Source organism: Ammodytes marinus (genome assembly GCF_949987685.1).
Source record: "Ammodytes marinus genome assembly, chromosome: 10".
In the NCBI taxonomy this organism is placed as follows: Eukaryota; Metazoa; Chordata; class Actinopteri; order Uranoscopiformes; family Ammodytidae; genus Ammodytes; species Ammodytes marinus.
In genome coordinates, this window is record NC_137214.1 from 28,168,976 (window position 1) to 28,187,547 (window position 18,572).

The 18,572-nt window shown below is 38.4% G+C and overlaps 1 protein-coding gene across 1 annotated transcript in view; it reads right to left on the reverse strand.

Annotated features, from left to right (window-relative positions):
* The window catches only part of pigg (phosphatidylinositol glycan anchor biosynthesis class G (EMM blood group)), a 69,750-nt gene that overhangs the window by 24,138 nt on the left and 27,040 nt on the right, over nt 1-18,572 (reverse strand). Inside the window, exons 7-10 of the mRNA XM_080035211.1 lie at nt 14,415-14,632; nt 12,435-12,719; nt 3,258-3,667; nt 653-844 (exon numbers count right to left, since the gene is read on the reverse strand). Coding sequence (XP_079891337.1) covers nt 653-844; nt 3,258-3,667; nt 12,435-12,719; nt 14,415-14,632 — 1,105 coding nt within the window. The remainder of the gene's footprint in view (nt 1-652; nt 845-3,257; nt 3,668-12,434; nt 12,720-14,414; nt 14,633-18,572) is intronic.

Below are 18,572 nucleotides of genomic sequence, written 5' to 3' on the forward strand. Positions count from 1 at the left end.
CAGCCATAGATCAGCTTTCAATGTAATTCATTTAATTTCAGGTGAGACACTGGAGCCAGAAACAGCACAGGTCAATTCTGAGGTTGTTGGGTGTTTTGCTTCCATAACATGTCTTCTTTCATACTAGTATAAATAAAATGTCCAACATGTACATTTAGGTGTTTATTTGACTAAACCTTGTCTGTTTGCATCTGTTTATTTCTCCAATACAACCATCTTTAACAGCCATTAACTCAACATTAGTTTTTTTCAATACTCTGAACCAGAAATTCTAATTCTAAAGCACTTTCATCAACTAAACTTTCCATAATCATTCTTAGCACTATTCTGAAGGTTATTACAGAAGGATTTGTTAATATTTTGTTAATCGTTTGGTTTATGATGCATTTTATTTTTTTAAACATGCCGAAAATGCATCTTTGAGACGTGTACATAGTACAAAACAAAAAAAAAAAAAAAATGTAGTAAATCTTCACAGTTCTACAGATGTGGTGTCTTCCAAACGACACACACACACAGCGCTGCAGACTGAAGGCACAAACTCCTGCACTTCAAACCAACCCACCAACAGAGGACAGACTGATGTGATGAATGAAAAGATTGATCTCTGGGGGGTCCAAAAAAAGAGAGAGAGAAAAAAAAAGAAACTTACTTGGACATAGTTGGCCCGGCGCGTTGCCAGGGAAACGAGACGTTGCCAACAGCTGCCCGGTAACTGTAGACGCCCAACAGTCCGAGGGCGAGGGCGACTTTAGACACACAGGAACAACGCCTCTGGACCAGGACGTAGATAAACACCAAACAGAACACAGCCAGCAAGGACAGGACCGTCCTGTGCTCAGAGCTACAGAGACACAACAGGAGGAGAATTAGTCAGTAAGGAAATCACTGAATACTTTGAAACTTAAAACACATTTATAGTATGAGTTGTAAGTATTTCAACATTTTCCTTCTTTCTTTTTTAACCTTTATTTATACAGGTAAATCCCATTGAGATCGGAGACTCTTTTTTCAAGGGAGACCTGTTCCCATTTGCACTTTACCATTCACACACACATTCATACACTGATAGCAGGCTAACTATCGACATTCACACGTTCCTTTATTCCTTAAAGAAAGTAGGGGAGTGTCTGATATGGCGATATTTGATCATTAACGATAAGAATATGTCCACGATCCGTCATTACATTAAGATAGTTTGCATAGTACTTCAGTGCAGATTCTATTGATTGCAGTTCTACACTCATACACACAACGCATTCTTTTTCCCAACCAAATCACACTATTTGCTGCTCCATTCCCTAGATACACACAGATGGAACCAAACGTGAGCCTAACATATGCTTGTAAACAAAACTGTGGGACCTGACGTGCCTTGTCTTGTAAAAAAGTCCTAACCAATACGTACAAAAACAAAGAATTGTGATAGAATCGAGATAATAAAAATTGTTATATAATATTTTTTCCACATCTCCCTTACCTTAAAGTTTAATTAGAAAAAATAAATAATTCAGTTATTTAATCGATCAGAAAAAAAGAAAGCAGAGGAAGACAGCAACATGCGGATGAGATGAAACCCAGTCAGACATATCCTCCAGCAAAATGTCCGCTCGATTTAGAGTCTACACGGTCTGAAATTACACCTCAATGATACCCAGACAGGAAATAAAAAGCTCAAATTACATAATCAAAGTTGAATATAGAATCCGCATATTTAGCCGTTAGCTGTATCCGACAGCAGTATAAAGTTGGGTATTTGAGACTAGAGGCATAACCATATAGTCTTACGGGCTAAGGCTAAGGCTACTACCCCAGATCTCATTACCCAAGCAATAGGCAGCGGTGGGAGGACGAAAGGGCAACACCGGACAGGGAAAAGGTCAAGATCCACATCTCCATTCCCACATTGTGTTGCATGTTAAAGAACAAAACCATAATTCCCCTGCCCTGTTCTGTCGCTAGCAGAATATTAATGGCCTTGCGAAACACAGCCGCCAGTCTTACAGAGAAATCACTCGCTTTTTTCAGTCGGAGGTAATCACAGAAGGCTATTTTGCCTCCTTGAATCTTTCAAAGAAAATTCTAAGCGGAGGAGGGGGGGGGGGGGGGGGGAGAGGAGGGGTTGCTGTCGGCTTAACGGCAAAGAAAACTACTTAGGGACGTTTAAATGTGAGGAGCCAAGACTTGATAAGTGACAACACTGATACCTTTTCTTAAAATGCTGCAATGAAAGAAAAATACAGGGACATATTTTGTTATTAAGTGTAATTTAGCTGTATTTTTTTTACTCAAACTAGCCCTGTCCAATATGTCTACTCTATTGGACCATTTCCTATATTTTATCCCCATAATGGCTTTCAGAATTCCTCAGAGAAAAAGGAATGAATTTCTTACTCTGATCTCAAACTCTTATGTGTCGGTGTGAGATGAAAATGTGAGATTGAATATCTTGTCCCTGCTTTGCATTCCAGTCCAGCTGAGGCTATACGGGATTTTTTGGTTTCTCGACCAAATTGGCATCTGTCTTTTTCTATAATGAATTTATCCCCATGTGAGTGCAGAACGTCTATATTTAAAACATCTTGATTTATTCATTCAAAATTCCATCAACATTAAAACCTCAAGTTTACCACGGATTTATTACCCATCATATTTTTAACTGAGGCCTTCCCTTGGAAATTAGTTTTTGTAATGCCTTGTCACCTGCAGTGCATGTTCCCACATATATAAGTACAATACACTATATCCGTTTAAAGGGCCAGCAGCCCCTTGTTCATGACTGTCCATAATACAACAGGTGTAGGACAGAAAAAACAACTAAAGCTGCGTTTGGATGGACAATATTTCTTCAAACCAAATGAATTCGTTACGTTTGAAGATTCCAACTCAAGACTTAAAGGTGGAGTAAGTGATTCTGGAGAAATCTTGTTGACAAAATCACTTTTTGTCAAAATCAGTGAATATCTCATTAAGATCTGCTACCTGTACGAGTGTACGTACTGTGTATGGCTGGGGAAAGAAATCCAGTGTTAATACACAGCCTCGGCTCTGTAAACATGTACGTAAACAAAGGGGTCCCATCGTAGCTACCCGTTTACAGAGCCTAGGCTGTATAGTAACACTGTGCTCACACAGAAGACATGTAGCGGATCGTGAGGAGATATTCACTGATTTTGGCAAACTGTATGTGTGATTGATTTCACCTCGTATAACACATTTCACAATATTGATAATTTTAGAAGATAAGTAAACCCAACCTGTTGAGCCAGTGTCCCATGTCGGGGAGGTGCGCCCACTGCACTCCCGTCTGGTTGAGCGAGCGCAGCAGTCGACAGCAGACCAGAGTGAACGGCGGCGTCGCTAATGCTAGCCACTTCTCTGAGTACATCTCTGCTTTAGGGTGAGCGGAGGGATGACAGTCTTTGGAAGGTAGAATATGCTCGTCCTCATCATCATCTCCGTGGCTACGCTGTTCTCTGAAGTATTTTCGGCAGACATCTTGGAAGACGGCGAGGCAGAGAGTGTTGAGGAGAAAGTACCAGGTTTGGTGTTCTTCCTCCACGAAGCTGCTAGCCGCTAAACTTAGCGTGTGTCCAATGGTGCCGGCAAGAAGCAAAACATCCAGGTCTGATAGAGACCAGTCACTGCCGACGCTGCTCAATTGAGACTAGAGGAGAGAAGGAGAGAAGAGGAGAAAAAGTGCATTGAGACAATGTCAATTTTCTCTAATAAAATTGTTGTAGAGATGTAGGCTACTTTATTCAAGCAAAAAAGTGTGCAAATTTGATAAATTATATTAAAGTAGATACATTTTTTAAATGCTTAAGAGCCTTACTACTTATTATATTCTATAATATTTGTGTCACAAGGTACCTGAATATAGTCTTTTCCTTTACATAAATAAATTCCGCCATAAATCGATGCACAAATTGATGCATAAAAAGTCACCAAAAAGCAGGACATTCTAAATGTTATGGGTGAGGACCCACAGACCCCACCCACTTACTGCGTCCCCATCGAAAAACCCTACTACCATTGGGCCTTTCAAAACAGATGAAACTTTTTCGGTCGTGATGAAGATCTGGCATGATGTTTCATAGCCAAAACCAACAAATAAATAAACACTGACAGACAATCTTAGGGGTATGTGTGTTTACTACATCAAAAAATCCATTTAATTTAAGACCATTTTGAACTTGACAACCACACACACACGCCTGACTGCACACTCACTCTGCCCACTCTCATCTCGCCCACCTCTGCACCGTGGATCGATTGGCAGTTATAATTGTCCAACTCCGTGGGATAATTATTTGAATGAAACTGCTGCTCGAGTGATTCATACCAATCTGCTTCAACAATGAAAAACCTTCATCTATCGTGTCACCAGTGAACCGATCCATGTGCTACATAATAAAACCACTTAAACCTGATCTTATGTCAACCTTAATCGTTTCAAACTAAAAAGAAAAAAGAAATTGTGTCTAAATTGATGCATATTCTCTTAAAATTACCTTTTTAAAAATGAATGCTAAACAGTTTGCTCTGCTAATTCATAAGGTTACATCACTCACACATTTCTACAGTATGTATAGTTCCCAATAGCACAGCAGCACACAGCGACCCTGAGCTGTCATTCACAAATTTATGGATGCTTCCATCACATTTTCAAAATTGGTGTTTGTCCAATCGCGTACTTGTATGCAAATTACTTCACTGGTCGGTGACAGCCCATTGCCATAGCGATGCAAGTTCAACTAAAGTTCAGCCAACTTCTTAGTTAATGCTGCAGCAATATTTTAACCCAACAAACAAACTCTCAAGTACACAGACAAGCATCTTAACCTTGCAGGACTGACTGAGGGCCATATCACTTCAGAGAACCAATTACAAGCTAACATTGTGGTCCGTTTTCACATATAGTGTGACATTAAATATTTAGTTTATTAAAGATATCTATTATTTGCCACCACATATGTTGAAAATATTTTAAAAATTAAGAAACATATGGCTCAACTGTGGAATTTAAAGCATCTGGGTTGTGTTAATTCTTACATAATATACTATTTAGTTATTTTCTTCTTTTTGTAATGAAACTCTCTTTCAAATAATATTAAATATAAAAAAAATAATCAAATATATTACTCAGATGTTGCAAATGTAGGATCTACAGCTCTAGGGTTGCATTCATTTTCATACACTTTTTTACTTTAAACTCTTTTGCAATCACTTATATTCGTTTCAAAGTAGTTCAAGAAATATTATTCATTTCACCCACACACAAGTGAAGGGGTTGAGTCAGGTCTTTGGTTAAGCGGGATTTACCCATTCATTCACTCTGTACATGAATCTGAACTATCGTTGCCTTACTGAGAAGAGGATGAATGTCCTGTGTGCCTAAAACTTCTTTGTTCTTTAGGATAAAATCTCTCTCTCTCTCTCTCTCTCTCTCTGCATGAAAGTTTTTTTAAAAGCAATATTGCCAAAGCAAAGCATCAAATCATATTATATTAAATACTATATAATAATTCCCCCATCCTTTTTCAACCTACATTGCCGTTGTGAAATCTAAAATAAAATCAACATATCGTCATGTTGTCCTGTAGTGAGACGTTTGTATACTCATCCATTCACATTATGACTCAAGAGCATTACTTTATAGCATTAGCATCCATACAGAATACATTTTTCATACTATAATATTTCCACATTAGTTTTCAACCTTTAATTACCTTGCCTTAGCAATATATCACACACATATCTGATTAAAACTGGGATGGGCTCACAGACCTCTGTTCCAATCTGGTTCGGGTCCAACTTCCACGACAGGAAATAAATTCAACCTTTATTTATACCCGAGAGATCGTTGAGGGGTGACCCTAATTTCCAATGACGTCGAATCATTATTATATCAGAAATATTAAATCTCACTTGGCAAGCGTTATTTAAAGCAGGTCAGCGTGACCTGGAGGATAAATACTTGGCCCCCTCCTTTTCGATCAATATGTGCAGCCACTAAGCCAGACTTTTCATAGAATAATTACTTATACGTATTCTGACGATACAAAAACTAAATATTTAGATTTCTATAGGCGGGGGACTTCTTTCTCTCCTTGTTGCTAAGCTAAGCTAACTGGCTGCTGTAGCCTCATATTTAACTGTCAAATATGAGCGGTATTGATCTTCTCATCTACGTCTCCACCAGAATGTGAATAAATGTCTAATAACTATTCCATCAATTATTAAAATAAAAGACACTACGACGGCAAGGACAAAATCTTCTGTTAATTTGAAGGACATGACACAGAAGGATATTTTCTAAGAAGCCTTGGGCCTTTTATATACATCACAACGTCTGTCAATCGAAATCTGGACTGAAATCTGGTGTGAATTTGAGGTTGAATAAAGGATATTACTCTTCTGCCCTGTCAATGCCCTTTCTTTACACCATGAAAACAAACCACATAGAAATGACAGGACTGTTAAATTTTTGTCTAAAATGTAATATTTTGCCCTAAGGCTACTGGAAGACTTCTAAAGCCATTTTTCCATCCATCAGTGCATTGGTATGATTTTTGGCAAAAGTGCTATGAAACTGACGCAATCAATCATAATACCACTAGAAATGCTGCAACTATCCTCAGGTCTTATACGTGGATTTGATTCATGATATTCCACTGGCAGGATATTGAACCCAAACTCTTTCTGACTCGTCTATTCTTCTTCTAAATAAATAATACATTACATTTTGTAAACTGTTATATTTTAGGCTATACTTAAAAAAGGTTTTGTGACTTAATACATTTGTTAAAGTACACTATCTATCTATCTATCTATCTATCTATCTATCTATCTATCTATCTATCTATCTATCTATCTATCTATCTATCTATCTATCTATCTATCTATCTATCTATCTATCCGTCCATCCATCCAGAAATAACTAGCAATAACATTCATATAATAAAAGGCAGATTTTGTCATTGAAATAACATGACTAGTCTTTTTCTCTGGTCTACCAAACTGTTTGAAAGCACTTTGACAAAAACACTTTATCCAATTTGCAGAAGCCGGGGCTTAAACCAAAAGAAGAAAAAGTGAACATACTGTATGCTTCCTTAATCTTCCAAGTATTTCAACTCTCTCTCACACAGAGAAACTAATCAGGACATCTCTCCAGTAAGGGTGTTGAAAGTTGCCCTTGATGCAGGCGCTTGTCAAATCAAACCAGACGCGGCTTTGCCCTTGGATCCAAACTGATTCAAGTGATGTAACAAGACCTTACCTGACAGTTTCTTACCCTTTCTGACTTTGATTTTGGTTCTGCACAAAATGTCCCTGCTTTTTTCTTCTTAATGCTAACTCATTCAAGCTGGATTTTTGAAGTATTTCTGAATTTTAAATGTTGCTGAAAACGGTCCTGAAATTTGCTAAATATTTTATCCCACCAGAAAAAGTCTTTAGAAGAACTGTATATAGAGAGAGGACTTCTTTCAAATGCATTACTATTAACAATTAATAATGCGACAATAAAACAGCTACGTTATCTGATATCAATATCTAAATGAGTGTGTCAGCCATGACTCAGAGGACACTAATTGATTTTCATCACAAAGGTTTTTACGGAGATAAAAGATTTCTTCCATTACGACGGGCCGCGACAGTACATTTTTAGAACTAGACACGGAACAAATCAATATGTCGCTTTCAAGGTAATCAATCGGATTTTAATAATGATAGCAATATTATAGGTGAAGTAAGCTATTTATTTATGTTAATATAAGTGTTAAATCGCTCTTTATTCATACAGCGATCACTTCTATAGTGTGCGCGTTTCATAAAGCCGATCTCTCAGTCACTTGTTCTGCATGCAATCGGCAAATAAACTTTTCGGAGATCCCACTACTGATAACCAATCAGAAGAGAGAACGCTACAAACTAGCACCCGTCTCACTGCCGGTGCACGTGCAGAGCGACAGATGGGTGAATGTTTATGCGCCTACAATGGCGGAGCAGGTAAAAATCCTTCCCAATGTCTGCTTTGATGGTTTTAATCATGTTCTATCACACTTATGGATCTGAGATGATGCTAGATAACTCGCTGCTTGAAGACCGCAGTAAATTTATGTGGTGACGCTGGGACGAGGGAGGGGACTGCTAACTGCAGTCACTGACAGGAAGTTAGCTAAACTGACCATTCCGCTTACTGAACCTTCAACTTAAAGTCAGTGCAACTAAGCTGAAATGCTGAATATCGCCTCTCTAAGATTAGATAAAGGTTTTGTTAAAAATATATACCTGCAGGGAGATTCTGAACTAACTGATCATCACAGGTAACACATTTTATAGTTGAGGACAGTTTACAATTCATCAAGGAAAACGCCCAAAGCTTCGATGGTTCCAGATCCTAAAATGTAAAGGATACTTTGCTCGACTACATGCCACAAGACACAGCTTTCTTGTCCGACTTCTAATTCTAAAGTGGTATCATCCGTCTTCTCATGGAATCCCAAGTCACAGAAAATCTCTACAGGTCCGGTATATTCCCTCAACCATGTTCCAGTGTAGAGAGATAAGAGGGAGTTACATTTCTACACCCGACCTAATGGCCCGAGTGGATTTCTCTCATGACTTTTCGTTTGTGAGTATCAGCACTTTCTCAAAGTTCCCAGAAGGGAGATGGCTGGGACTTAACCTTTAGAGATAAATTATAATGAGCAAAGCGGTGCAGCACTGGAGAGGTCTCATCTTTTAAGCCACTTCAAACAAACACTAAAGATTGAAGTCCTTCCACCTGAATACCTATATCCCCGATTGATTGCTCACTTTTAGAAAGGCCATCTAAACCTTGCTGGAAATTACTCCCATTTGCATAAGGTAATTTGTATCATAGCTGTTATAAGAAGGGCACAAAAAATTACATTAACAATTCATGACACAAATTTGAAATACCAAGAAACCAACTGAAAATGCTGACACAACACTGGGTTATTGGCCACAATTGTTTACTGTGCTAAAGCTTCATTCGTCTCTCTGGACTTCTCAGTCTGTCAACCTTGTACGTTTGTATTTCACTGTAACAGCACATCTCCTGCCCTTTTCTCCCTAACATAATTAGCCTAAGCACTAAGGATGATGGAAAGTTAGGTTGACGTAAATGCTTTAGAAGTTCAGATATTTGGTTCAGAACATTAAAAAAACTTTGTCAAATAGCCATTAACGATGGTTCTATAGGAGAAATATACAGGCGCAAAAAGACATGGTATAGTAAGATAAACACCTTAAAAGGTGCTGTAAGCGGAATGGTTCTTTTAGCTAACTTCCTGTCAGTTACTGCAGTTAGCAGTCCCCTCGCTCCTCCCTACGTCACCACATTAATGCACTGCGGTCTTCAAGCAGCGAGTTGCGAGTTGTGATAAAACATGAAAAAAACATGATAAAAACCATCAAAACAGACATTGGGAAGGATTTTTACCTGCAACGCCATTGTAGGTGCATAAACATTCACCCATCTGTTGCTCTGGCGTGCACCGGCAGTGAGACCATGAGTGAGACGGGTGTCGCTTTGTAGCGTTCTCTCCTGTGATTGGAAAAAAATTTGGGGATCCTCCAATAAGTTTATTTGCCAATTACATGCAGATTATGTAAGTGATCACTGTATGAATAAAGAGCGATTTAATACTTATATTAACATAAATAAACCGCTTTTAATGTAAATGTTGGACCTTTAATACTAGTATGAAAGAAGACATGTTATGGAAGCAAAATAGCCAAAAAATCTATTAAATGACCAGTACTTGAAATAACAATGTTTTTTTCGCCTTAACAGTCGAAAAATGTATAGGACTGCGTTCTCCTTTTCAAAAATGCCACACTAGGGCAAAAGAAAACTTGCTTCCACACAGAGAGGAAGGCTCCATGTAGCTCCAGACCAAACTCATCTCAACAGATTTTATTCTGGTCGGCTTGAACATATTTTTTAACGAGAGCAATGATTATGGGGTCATAAAGTTGTGTTATAAAAACATTACAATACATATGCTATTTAAAATGCATGGATTGTGTTCCATGCTTCAGTGCAGCAGGCAGGCAGGCAGTGGGCTTTCTGAGAAATGTGACCAGATTTTTAATTCTGGAAACAATGGGCGGTTGTGACTTCTGGGACGTAGTGTATAGAGTGTAAACCCGCAGCAGAGGCGACTGTAGCGGCTTTGGTAACAAATTCATGTTTTGTTTTTGCCCCCATGTTGTGCTGTTGGCTTTTGCAAATACAGTATCGCCACTGGAGATTTAGAAACACTGTATAAAGCTCTTTTTTTATGACTTATGTATTGGTTCATTTTTTAGGGACCTTATTGCACACTAATCAACAGTCAGTGCCTTAAACAATATAAATATTCTCATACTCTTAAAAGGTCTAAACATTATACATTATATTTTTTGGAGTGTCATATAACTGCATTGTCAACATTAACGCTACACCATCATTATTAAATTACTATTTCTCTGTGCAATACTGCAGTGCAATTAAGGAATAATTAAGGGCGCTCTTTCATTCTTCATACTTGGCACTAGCCATTAAGCAATATAAGCGATATAGACATTTGCCTAATGCCCCTTAATCTCTATGGGGCGGCCAAAGAAAATGCATTTTATTAAAAAAGATGAGACAATAACGAAATAAAAATTAAACTTCCTTAACAAAAATGAAGCTCTGCTGTCCCCTACCAAACAAAGCACTCCAAGGATTATGTGGTGAAAACAAAGTTGAACTAAACAAAGGAACAAGACGCAGAGAAGTAAAGTCAAGTCAAACTGGGAGAAGTATATTCTTATACAAGCTATTCTTGGACAGTTTGCAGCTCTGACGGTCAAATCAATGACTTTTGGAGGTGGCTGCTTTAAGAAGGGGCTATCATTGTTTTCATATTGCAGCATCCATATGTTTTGTCCGTACGTTTCATCAGTTTGGAATTTATTTTGTCACTTCATATAATTAGATTTACAAGTTCCTAAGAAGAAATCACAAGAAATATGGGATTACTAATGGGTGAACAAGTCTTTACATGCTGATTTGTACATTATGTGAGCTAAAATGTATATTTGCAAAACACAAAATTGTTTCATAGCCATGTGAAGAGAGGCAACATGTTACAATGAGGGAGGGGGGTGTCCCAATTCAAAATACTGCTTGGAGCCCCCACAAATCTAGGGCCAACCCTGAAAATCCCCCATGAAATATACATGGCAAGTTGTGCATACAGCCAAGCTCAATTTGATTCATACAAATGGTGCCCAGACTCTAAAATCCACTAAGACAGGCCCTTTGCTAATAAATCTAGTAAAACCTTTCCTCAGTGATTTAAAGCAGTACTAGTTAAGACTTTTCTAACGTTGCTAAATCACAGTGAGGATACAATAGACCCGAGCATGTCTGAGCCGCAGTAGATTTAGTAGATACTCTCAAATAAATGATGAACGTCTCTAGTAAGTAATGAATCTCTACACGCCGGAAGAGAAATTAAATGCCAGGGAAAATAAATCGATCTTTTAAACAGCAGTAAATTAGCCATAGACATAGACAGCTGGATTAACATGTATGTCCTCACATTACCCTTTACTTTTCTTCTTTATAGAGCAATCATTGTTTAATGTAACAACTGTAGTTGCTTATCTACATCCTAGTTCCCCAACAACCCATTTGTGATGTTTTCTCAGTTCCTATTCATCCATGTGCACTTCATATGTTACCCTTGTTAATTGATGTCTGTGTTCTTATTGCTAATTTAGTTGTTATCTAAATAGCATTTTATGTCATTTTAAATTGTATTTTAAGCTTAATGTATTCTATGTCCTATCCCTACTTCCCTTCTCTTAAGTGTCTTTTGTGGCTTGTCAGGTCCCCATTATAAATAAGACCGTGTTCTTAATGAAAAAACGCACGCAACTTATTTTGCCTTAATTTGTAAACGCTGCCATACTGAGAAATACAGAGAGACGGGGCGCCCTTAGCTCAGTTGGTAGAGCGTCCCCCCCGGGCCGGGCCCAGCAGAAGACCCGGGTTCGATTCCCGCCCGCGGTCGCTCTCTGAATGTCACTCCCCTCTCTGCCCCATTTCACCACAGTCTCTCTGCACAATCAATGAAGCATAAAAAAAATGCCCACACGTCCCACTGTCTCTGTGTTTTCCAACTTCATTTTAAAACCTCAAACTCAACCAAAACTGGCGACGATGCACAAATGACTTCGATGATGACACGAAGAGGGAAGAGGAACTGCTAGAAATGTAACTCCCAAACCAGTTATTTTTATTTTTTTTAGTTTCTGTTTTGTTTTTTGTTTACTGTATTATTTTAACTGTAGACTGTCTATGTTAATTTTACAATAAAAATGTAAGTGAAAAAAAAAAAAAAAAAAAAAACCCTCAAACTCACCTTGCCGTAGACCCTCTGGCCTAGTGGGAGTCGCCGCGTTGCCAGAGCGACCAGAATACAAAACATGGCGGCGGAGAAGGCGACTGCGGCGAACACCAGTGCCCAGGAAAGGCTGCAGAAGTAGCAGGAGCTCTCGGCCGACGTGCAGACCAGGACGTGAACAGAGGAGAAGAGCAGACACAGCAGGTAGAAGGGTAGAGAGAGCAGAGAGGAGAGCACGGGGAGATCCACCACTGCCTCACCACTCAGGGCTTCAGGCATCGCTAGCACCAGCACCAGCAGGAGCTTAAGGGTTGGGAGAGAATGGAGGGAAACACAGGGGAAATGTTATGGGTTAATTATTCAACGTTTTGTGGAATTTATTGTACTTACAACAGCACAACCACAACAACAAAATATCGCTAGCACAGGCATCGCTAGTAGGAGCACCAGCAGGAGCTTAAGTGTTGGGAGAATATAGAGAGAAAAAGAGAGGAAATGTTATGGGTTAATTATTCAACGTTTTGTTGAATTTATGTTACTTATAACAGCACAACCTTTAAAAAAAGAATGTTTATCCCTTTATTCATACAGGTAATCGCTTGAGACTGGATTCTCATTTACAAGAGAGACCTGTTCACACTCATTCTGTTTCCATTCATACACCGATAGCAGCAGTCACCACACAGGGTGAAAGCTAACTATCGGGAGCAACGTTTTTGTTGATTATAGCGACCTCTTTGGACGGCTGCTGTCATTAAGATTTTTGCTAGTACTGGCGGGGCGTGAATGTTTGGGAAGCGAGTGAAAGGGAAACCATAGGATGCATCGCGATGAGGTAATGTATTTATGTTATATGACGATGGTGAAGCAAAGTCAACTTTGATTTAATATCATTTATGAACACAGGCTGTTCCAGTCTGCCTGCTGTAAATCGTTTTGTCTGACTTGGCTGGGATTCAGACCCAAGCAAAGGCATAAATAATAACTACATGAAAATAACATTCTTTTCGCTGATGGTCTTGTTTGCTGTTACAGATCATTTAGGATCATTAAAGGAAACATTTGATTATTTCAGAAATATTTAAAAGTTCCTCGTTGAACTGTTTTCCTCCATCTAAAAATAACGCTTTTAAAATATGGACATGGTTGTTTGTGAAAGCCTAGTTTCCCTGTGTGTATCTGTGGCTCAGGAGGTAAAGCTGTCGTCCATTGATCGTCTGCCAGGTTTGGCGGTTCAATCCCCACCTGCTGAAATGTCCCCGGGCAAAAAACTGAAACCCAAACTTGTTTGTGCTCGCTCCAATTGTGTGTGATGTGTTTGTATGCCTTTCTCCATTCTGCTAAGCCTTGCTGTAGTGATAAATGTTATGTTATTTATTAGATTTTTTTAACTATAGTATTTTAGGGTGCCAACTGACAACTGGCAGCTGACTACTGTCTGGTTTCGGTGAAAATGAGGTTGTAGCCAAGAATGCATTGTTTGGGTTTTAATAACGGTTTGGTTATGAGTTACTTATTGATACAGGAAGTTTGAATCTTTCAACATCTTTCCAACATGACCACAGTCTAGAAACTGTTGAGTCTATTTACATTTGATTACATTTCTACTTTATTAACAAAAATTGTATTAAACTTATTCTCGACATTTTACATTTTTTTCTCAAAATACAATGATAAACAAAATTTAAAAAAAATGTCCTCCTCACTTTTTTCTCTCAATTGGCCCTAATAGTTTTCCATATTTTAGAGTTGTAACAATAAATATAATTGCTCTGGGTGCTTGTGTGTGTCAAGCACCCAGAGTGTCCCCCTCCACCCCTGCCCTGGGCCCAGGCCTTGCAGCAGACCCGGGTTCGAATCCCACCCGGGTCAGTTCTCTGCTTGCCTCTACATCTTTGCCCCATTTCAACTCTGTCTCTCCAAATCTGTCTAATAAAGCAAAAAAATGCCAGAAAAAAAAGATCTAAAAAATATATATATAATTCCTTCGGTCCTTACCTGGAACATGAAGACCATGCCAGCGATCATAGAGTACATGTCATATTTGCCGAGCTGTTTGCTGAGTGCAGAGCTCATGGCAGCCAGAGCCTCTAGATATTGCTTCAGCACCTTCTTGCCCATGTTGGACAGTGTCTCCGAGGTGTTGCCCTCCAGGTAAAGCTTCATCCAGTTCCCGTGAGCCTTTTCCGCCACTCGGAACTGCTCAAAGCCCGCCTCTGTGAGGGGAGAAGAAGGAACCCATTATCACCTACACGTTATATTAAAGCTACAGTGTGTAACTTTTTCATATTAATGAATGTTGGTTACTTTCAAGCCAACGCGAAACGAGTTGACACAAAGTTGATTAAGCCTATCAGCTCCACAAAAGTCTCTGTATTTCTCAGTGTGGCAGCGTTTACAAACTGGTGATGACACTGGTGCAGGAGTTCAGAAAAATCCCAAGAAGCACCAAAGAAATGTTTCAGTCGTTGATTCTACTGCTTAGAAAAAAAACTTGGACGTACAGTAAAAGGACTAAAATCCATGCGCGATCACCGAAGGCTTACTTAGCTTTTCCATGAACAATGTGTTACGTTAACACACACACACACACACACACACACACACACACACACACACACACACACACACACACACACACACACACACACACACACACACACACACACACACACACACACACACACACACACACACACACACACACACACACACACACACACACACACACACACACACACACACACACACACACACACACACACACACACACATCCTTCTGTTCAAAAACTGTGATACTTTTCTGAACCATTCAAAGTGTAGAGACCTTTTCACTTTTATAAGTAACTTATTTAAAAACAAACTAAAGAAAAGTCTGGAGTCTCGCTTCAGAATGCTGCCTATCTAGCTGGATTTCCTCATAAGGGTAAATACAGGTCTTTCCTTACTATTTGTTTCCTTATGAATGGAAGTCCCCTAATACTACTTGTAACTTCATCAATAATTCTGATGCATGTTGGATGTGTTAACCACAAAAATCAATTATCTTTCAGTTATTGTTCAGTTTCCTATGTCAATATTGTTCCTAAAATTTAAAGAGATAATATGACCGTGGTGGTTGAACCCAGTTAGTCCTTAGAAGAAAAAGAGAAAAAACTAGGTTGTATAATTTGCTAGATCGCTAACGATGACTCACTCACATGTTGACTCAGAGTTAATGAAATGATGTCTGTCTTCTCATTTTACATCAGTGCTTTAGGAGCTAGCTCAAGGACGAAGCAATATGGAGGTTTGATTTGTGGTAAACACACACAGAGAAACGCAGAGACACGAACACACACACGCACACACAAACACACAGTCCATCACACACACTAAAACAGACAGGCACACACACACACGCACACACACTGACACATTGTGACACACACACACAAAGTATCACACACATACACTCTCTCACGCACACACACACACACACACACACACACACACACACACATTCTCTCTTGTTCCATCACCACACACACAGACACACACGCTCTCCTAAAAACAATATTTTTCACGCACACACACACACACACACACACATTCTCTCAAACACTCTCACACACACACACACACACATTCTCTCTAACACTCTCACACACACACACACACACACTGACAGACACACACGCTCTCCTAAAAACAATATTTTTCAGCATAACACCTATCTCAGCAGCATAGGCATGAGGGGTGATAAATAGTGACTTTTGCTCTGCCAGACAGACGGCTTGGTAGAAATATTAGAACCTTAAGCCACAGGCATGAATCACACAATATCGATGGCCCCGGCCGTGTTTTCATCTGTCTAAAAGTGCAAGGATTTGTTAATGGCCCTTTCCAAGATGCCCGGGGTTAGCAGCACGGGAAAAAATAACACACAATATGAAGATTGAAACAAGGCAGACAGTGATGGATTTAAGAGAGAGTTTTTAGAAGGAATTTCATGATTTATGAGTTCTGTTGCTATGGGCCTTGAGTGACAGATGATATGCAGATACTTGGGGCTATGCTTTTATCATATTGATCCAGAAATAAGGTTAAATATTTTACATTCGCTTTTCTAATGTTTATTCTTAATCTTGATGTATGTTATGCCCCTGTAAAGCACTTTAAATTGCCTTGTGTCTGAATTGTGCTATAGAAATAAACTTGCCTTGCCTTAAAAAACATATTATGCTATATCTTTATAAAATGTTAATTTAATGTTAATTGGTTACACCAGTTCCATGCAAATAGACTCAACTTTTCCACCGCATATGAGAGAGTTTGATCAAATTTTTAATATTTTAATCTAATTTTAAATAAATTCATGTTAAGAAAACAACTTGTCAATGCTAACGTTATCTACGAAGAAAAAAAATGTATAGAGTTTCTTGGCTCTTATAATATAAAATTACAATAAAACAATATAGTGCAGGGGATGGCAATAGAATGACTATAACATCATGCAATTCAAACTGTACAACATTCAGGCCTTACTGCTGAAATTCAATTGGCAGTTAAAGGTGCTACGAGGAACTTTTAAATATTTCTGAAACAGTCTCATTTTTCCTCTAATGATCATAAATGACATGTAACAGCAAACGAGACCATCAGTGAAAAGAGTGCTATTTATATATATAGTTTTTCTTAATGCCTTCGTCATGTGTACGCTCACCCTGGAACAACAGCTGGCGTAGTAAAAAACACTACCGCTTTTGTGCAAGAATTAACAAAAGCTCAAAGTTCCTCTTAGCACCTTTAAAAGTAGCCAGAGGCTTCAAGATGCAAGGGAGTAACACTTAGAAGCCAAATGATCTTATTTGGTTTTATTTGTTTATTTATTCATAATTGTGTGTCTCTTGGTTTTTCCTTCTCTTTTCTTTCTTTCTTTGTGGGTTGCTAGGCGCCAGTTCCACCAATAAAAGAGCTCTGAATACGTCCAATTCAAACCTCGGAATCATCAGAATTAAACTTTAAAACTGTTATTCTAACATAAAGACAAAGATAACTGATTAAAAAAAGCTTTAAGAGAGATTTCCATAAAATGACAAATCATAAAATATCCATTTAGGGCAAACACACTCAAGCTGAGAGTGGCCGGGCATTAGAAATCTCCGCTAAATTATTCAAGTACTTTTTTTTGCGACCTTTGAAAACTGAAATTTGCATATTAATGTCTTTGGATAACTTCTGTCAACTCCAAATTTTGACCCAAACAGATGTCAGACAAGATAATGCTACTTAAAATATAATCCCGGGCAAATTTCCATATATATATATATAGATATTCTTCTGCATAAAAGCTTCATCATTAACCGAGCAGGCACATTCATAAAATAAAAACATTTAAAAAAAATCAACATATCCTTATGTAGGTCTGGCTGAGATCATTTCCATTCCATTCTATTGCTATGGAAACCAGGGACCAAAAATAGAGTGGAGAAAAGTGAGCTGCCAGTTAGCGGTAAGTTTTACTAATTGGGAAGGCATGCAGAAGTTTGTTCTAACTTGAAAAAAAAAATGTCAAACTTTAGATTTGCAACTCAACACACTTGTAACTCTAGTCTTGACAACTCTGTGTGTTTTCTTTCAAACAGCATATGGTACATTTGTCTTTAGAGTTCAACCGACTGGGAACACATCATGTACTGTGGTGCGTGGGCTCAAAGATGACACGAAGATGTGTTAAAAATAGCAGGACTTCTAAAGGGCAGGTTGTTTTTATATCATTACCTCAAAAGGACAGAGAGGTGTTGTTTGCTGTACTGACTATACAGCCTTCTGAGGCACATTGTTATTCATGATACTAGGCTGTGTAAATAAAACGGACTTGACTATTTGATACTGACATATTATATGGTAATACTAAAAGTCAACAGCCTTGTTAAGGGTCTGTGAGACTTATGCTAAGTGGGGCTTTTAGCTAAATGCCAATGCACTTAGTTTAGTATTGTATTATCATGTTAATTTATTCAAATTAGAACTAAACACAAAATTCCCTAGTGTGACTAGTTAAGCAGATATTTTCCTTAAGACAACATATTAAATTCACTGAAATTTTTAACAGTGAACGGCACCTGATTTTAATAATTTTTTATTAGAGTTAATAAAGAATTAGAGTTATTA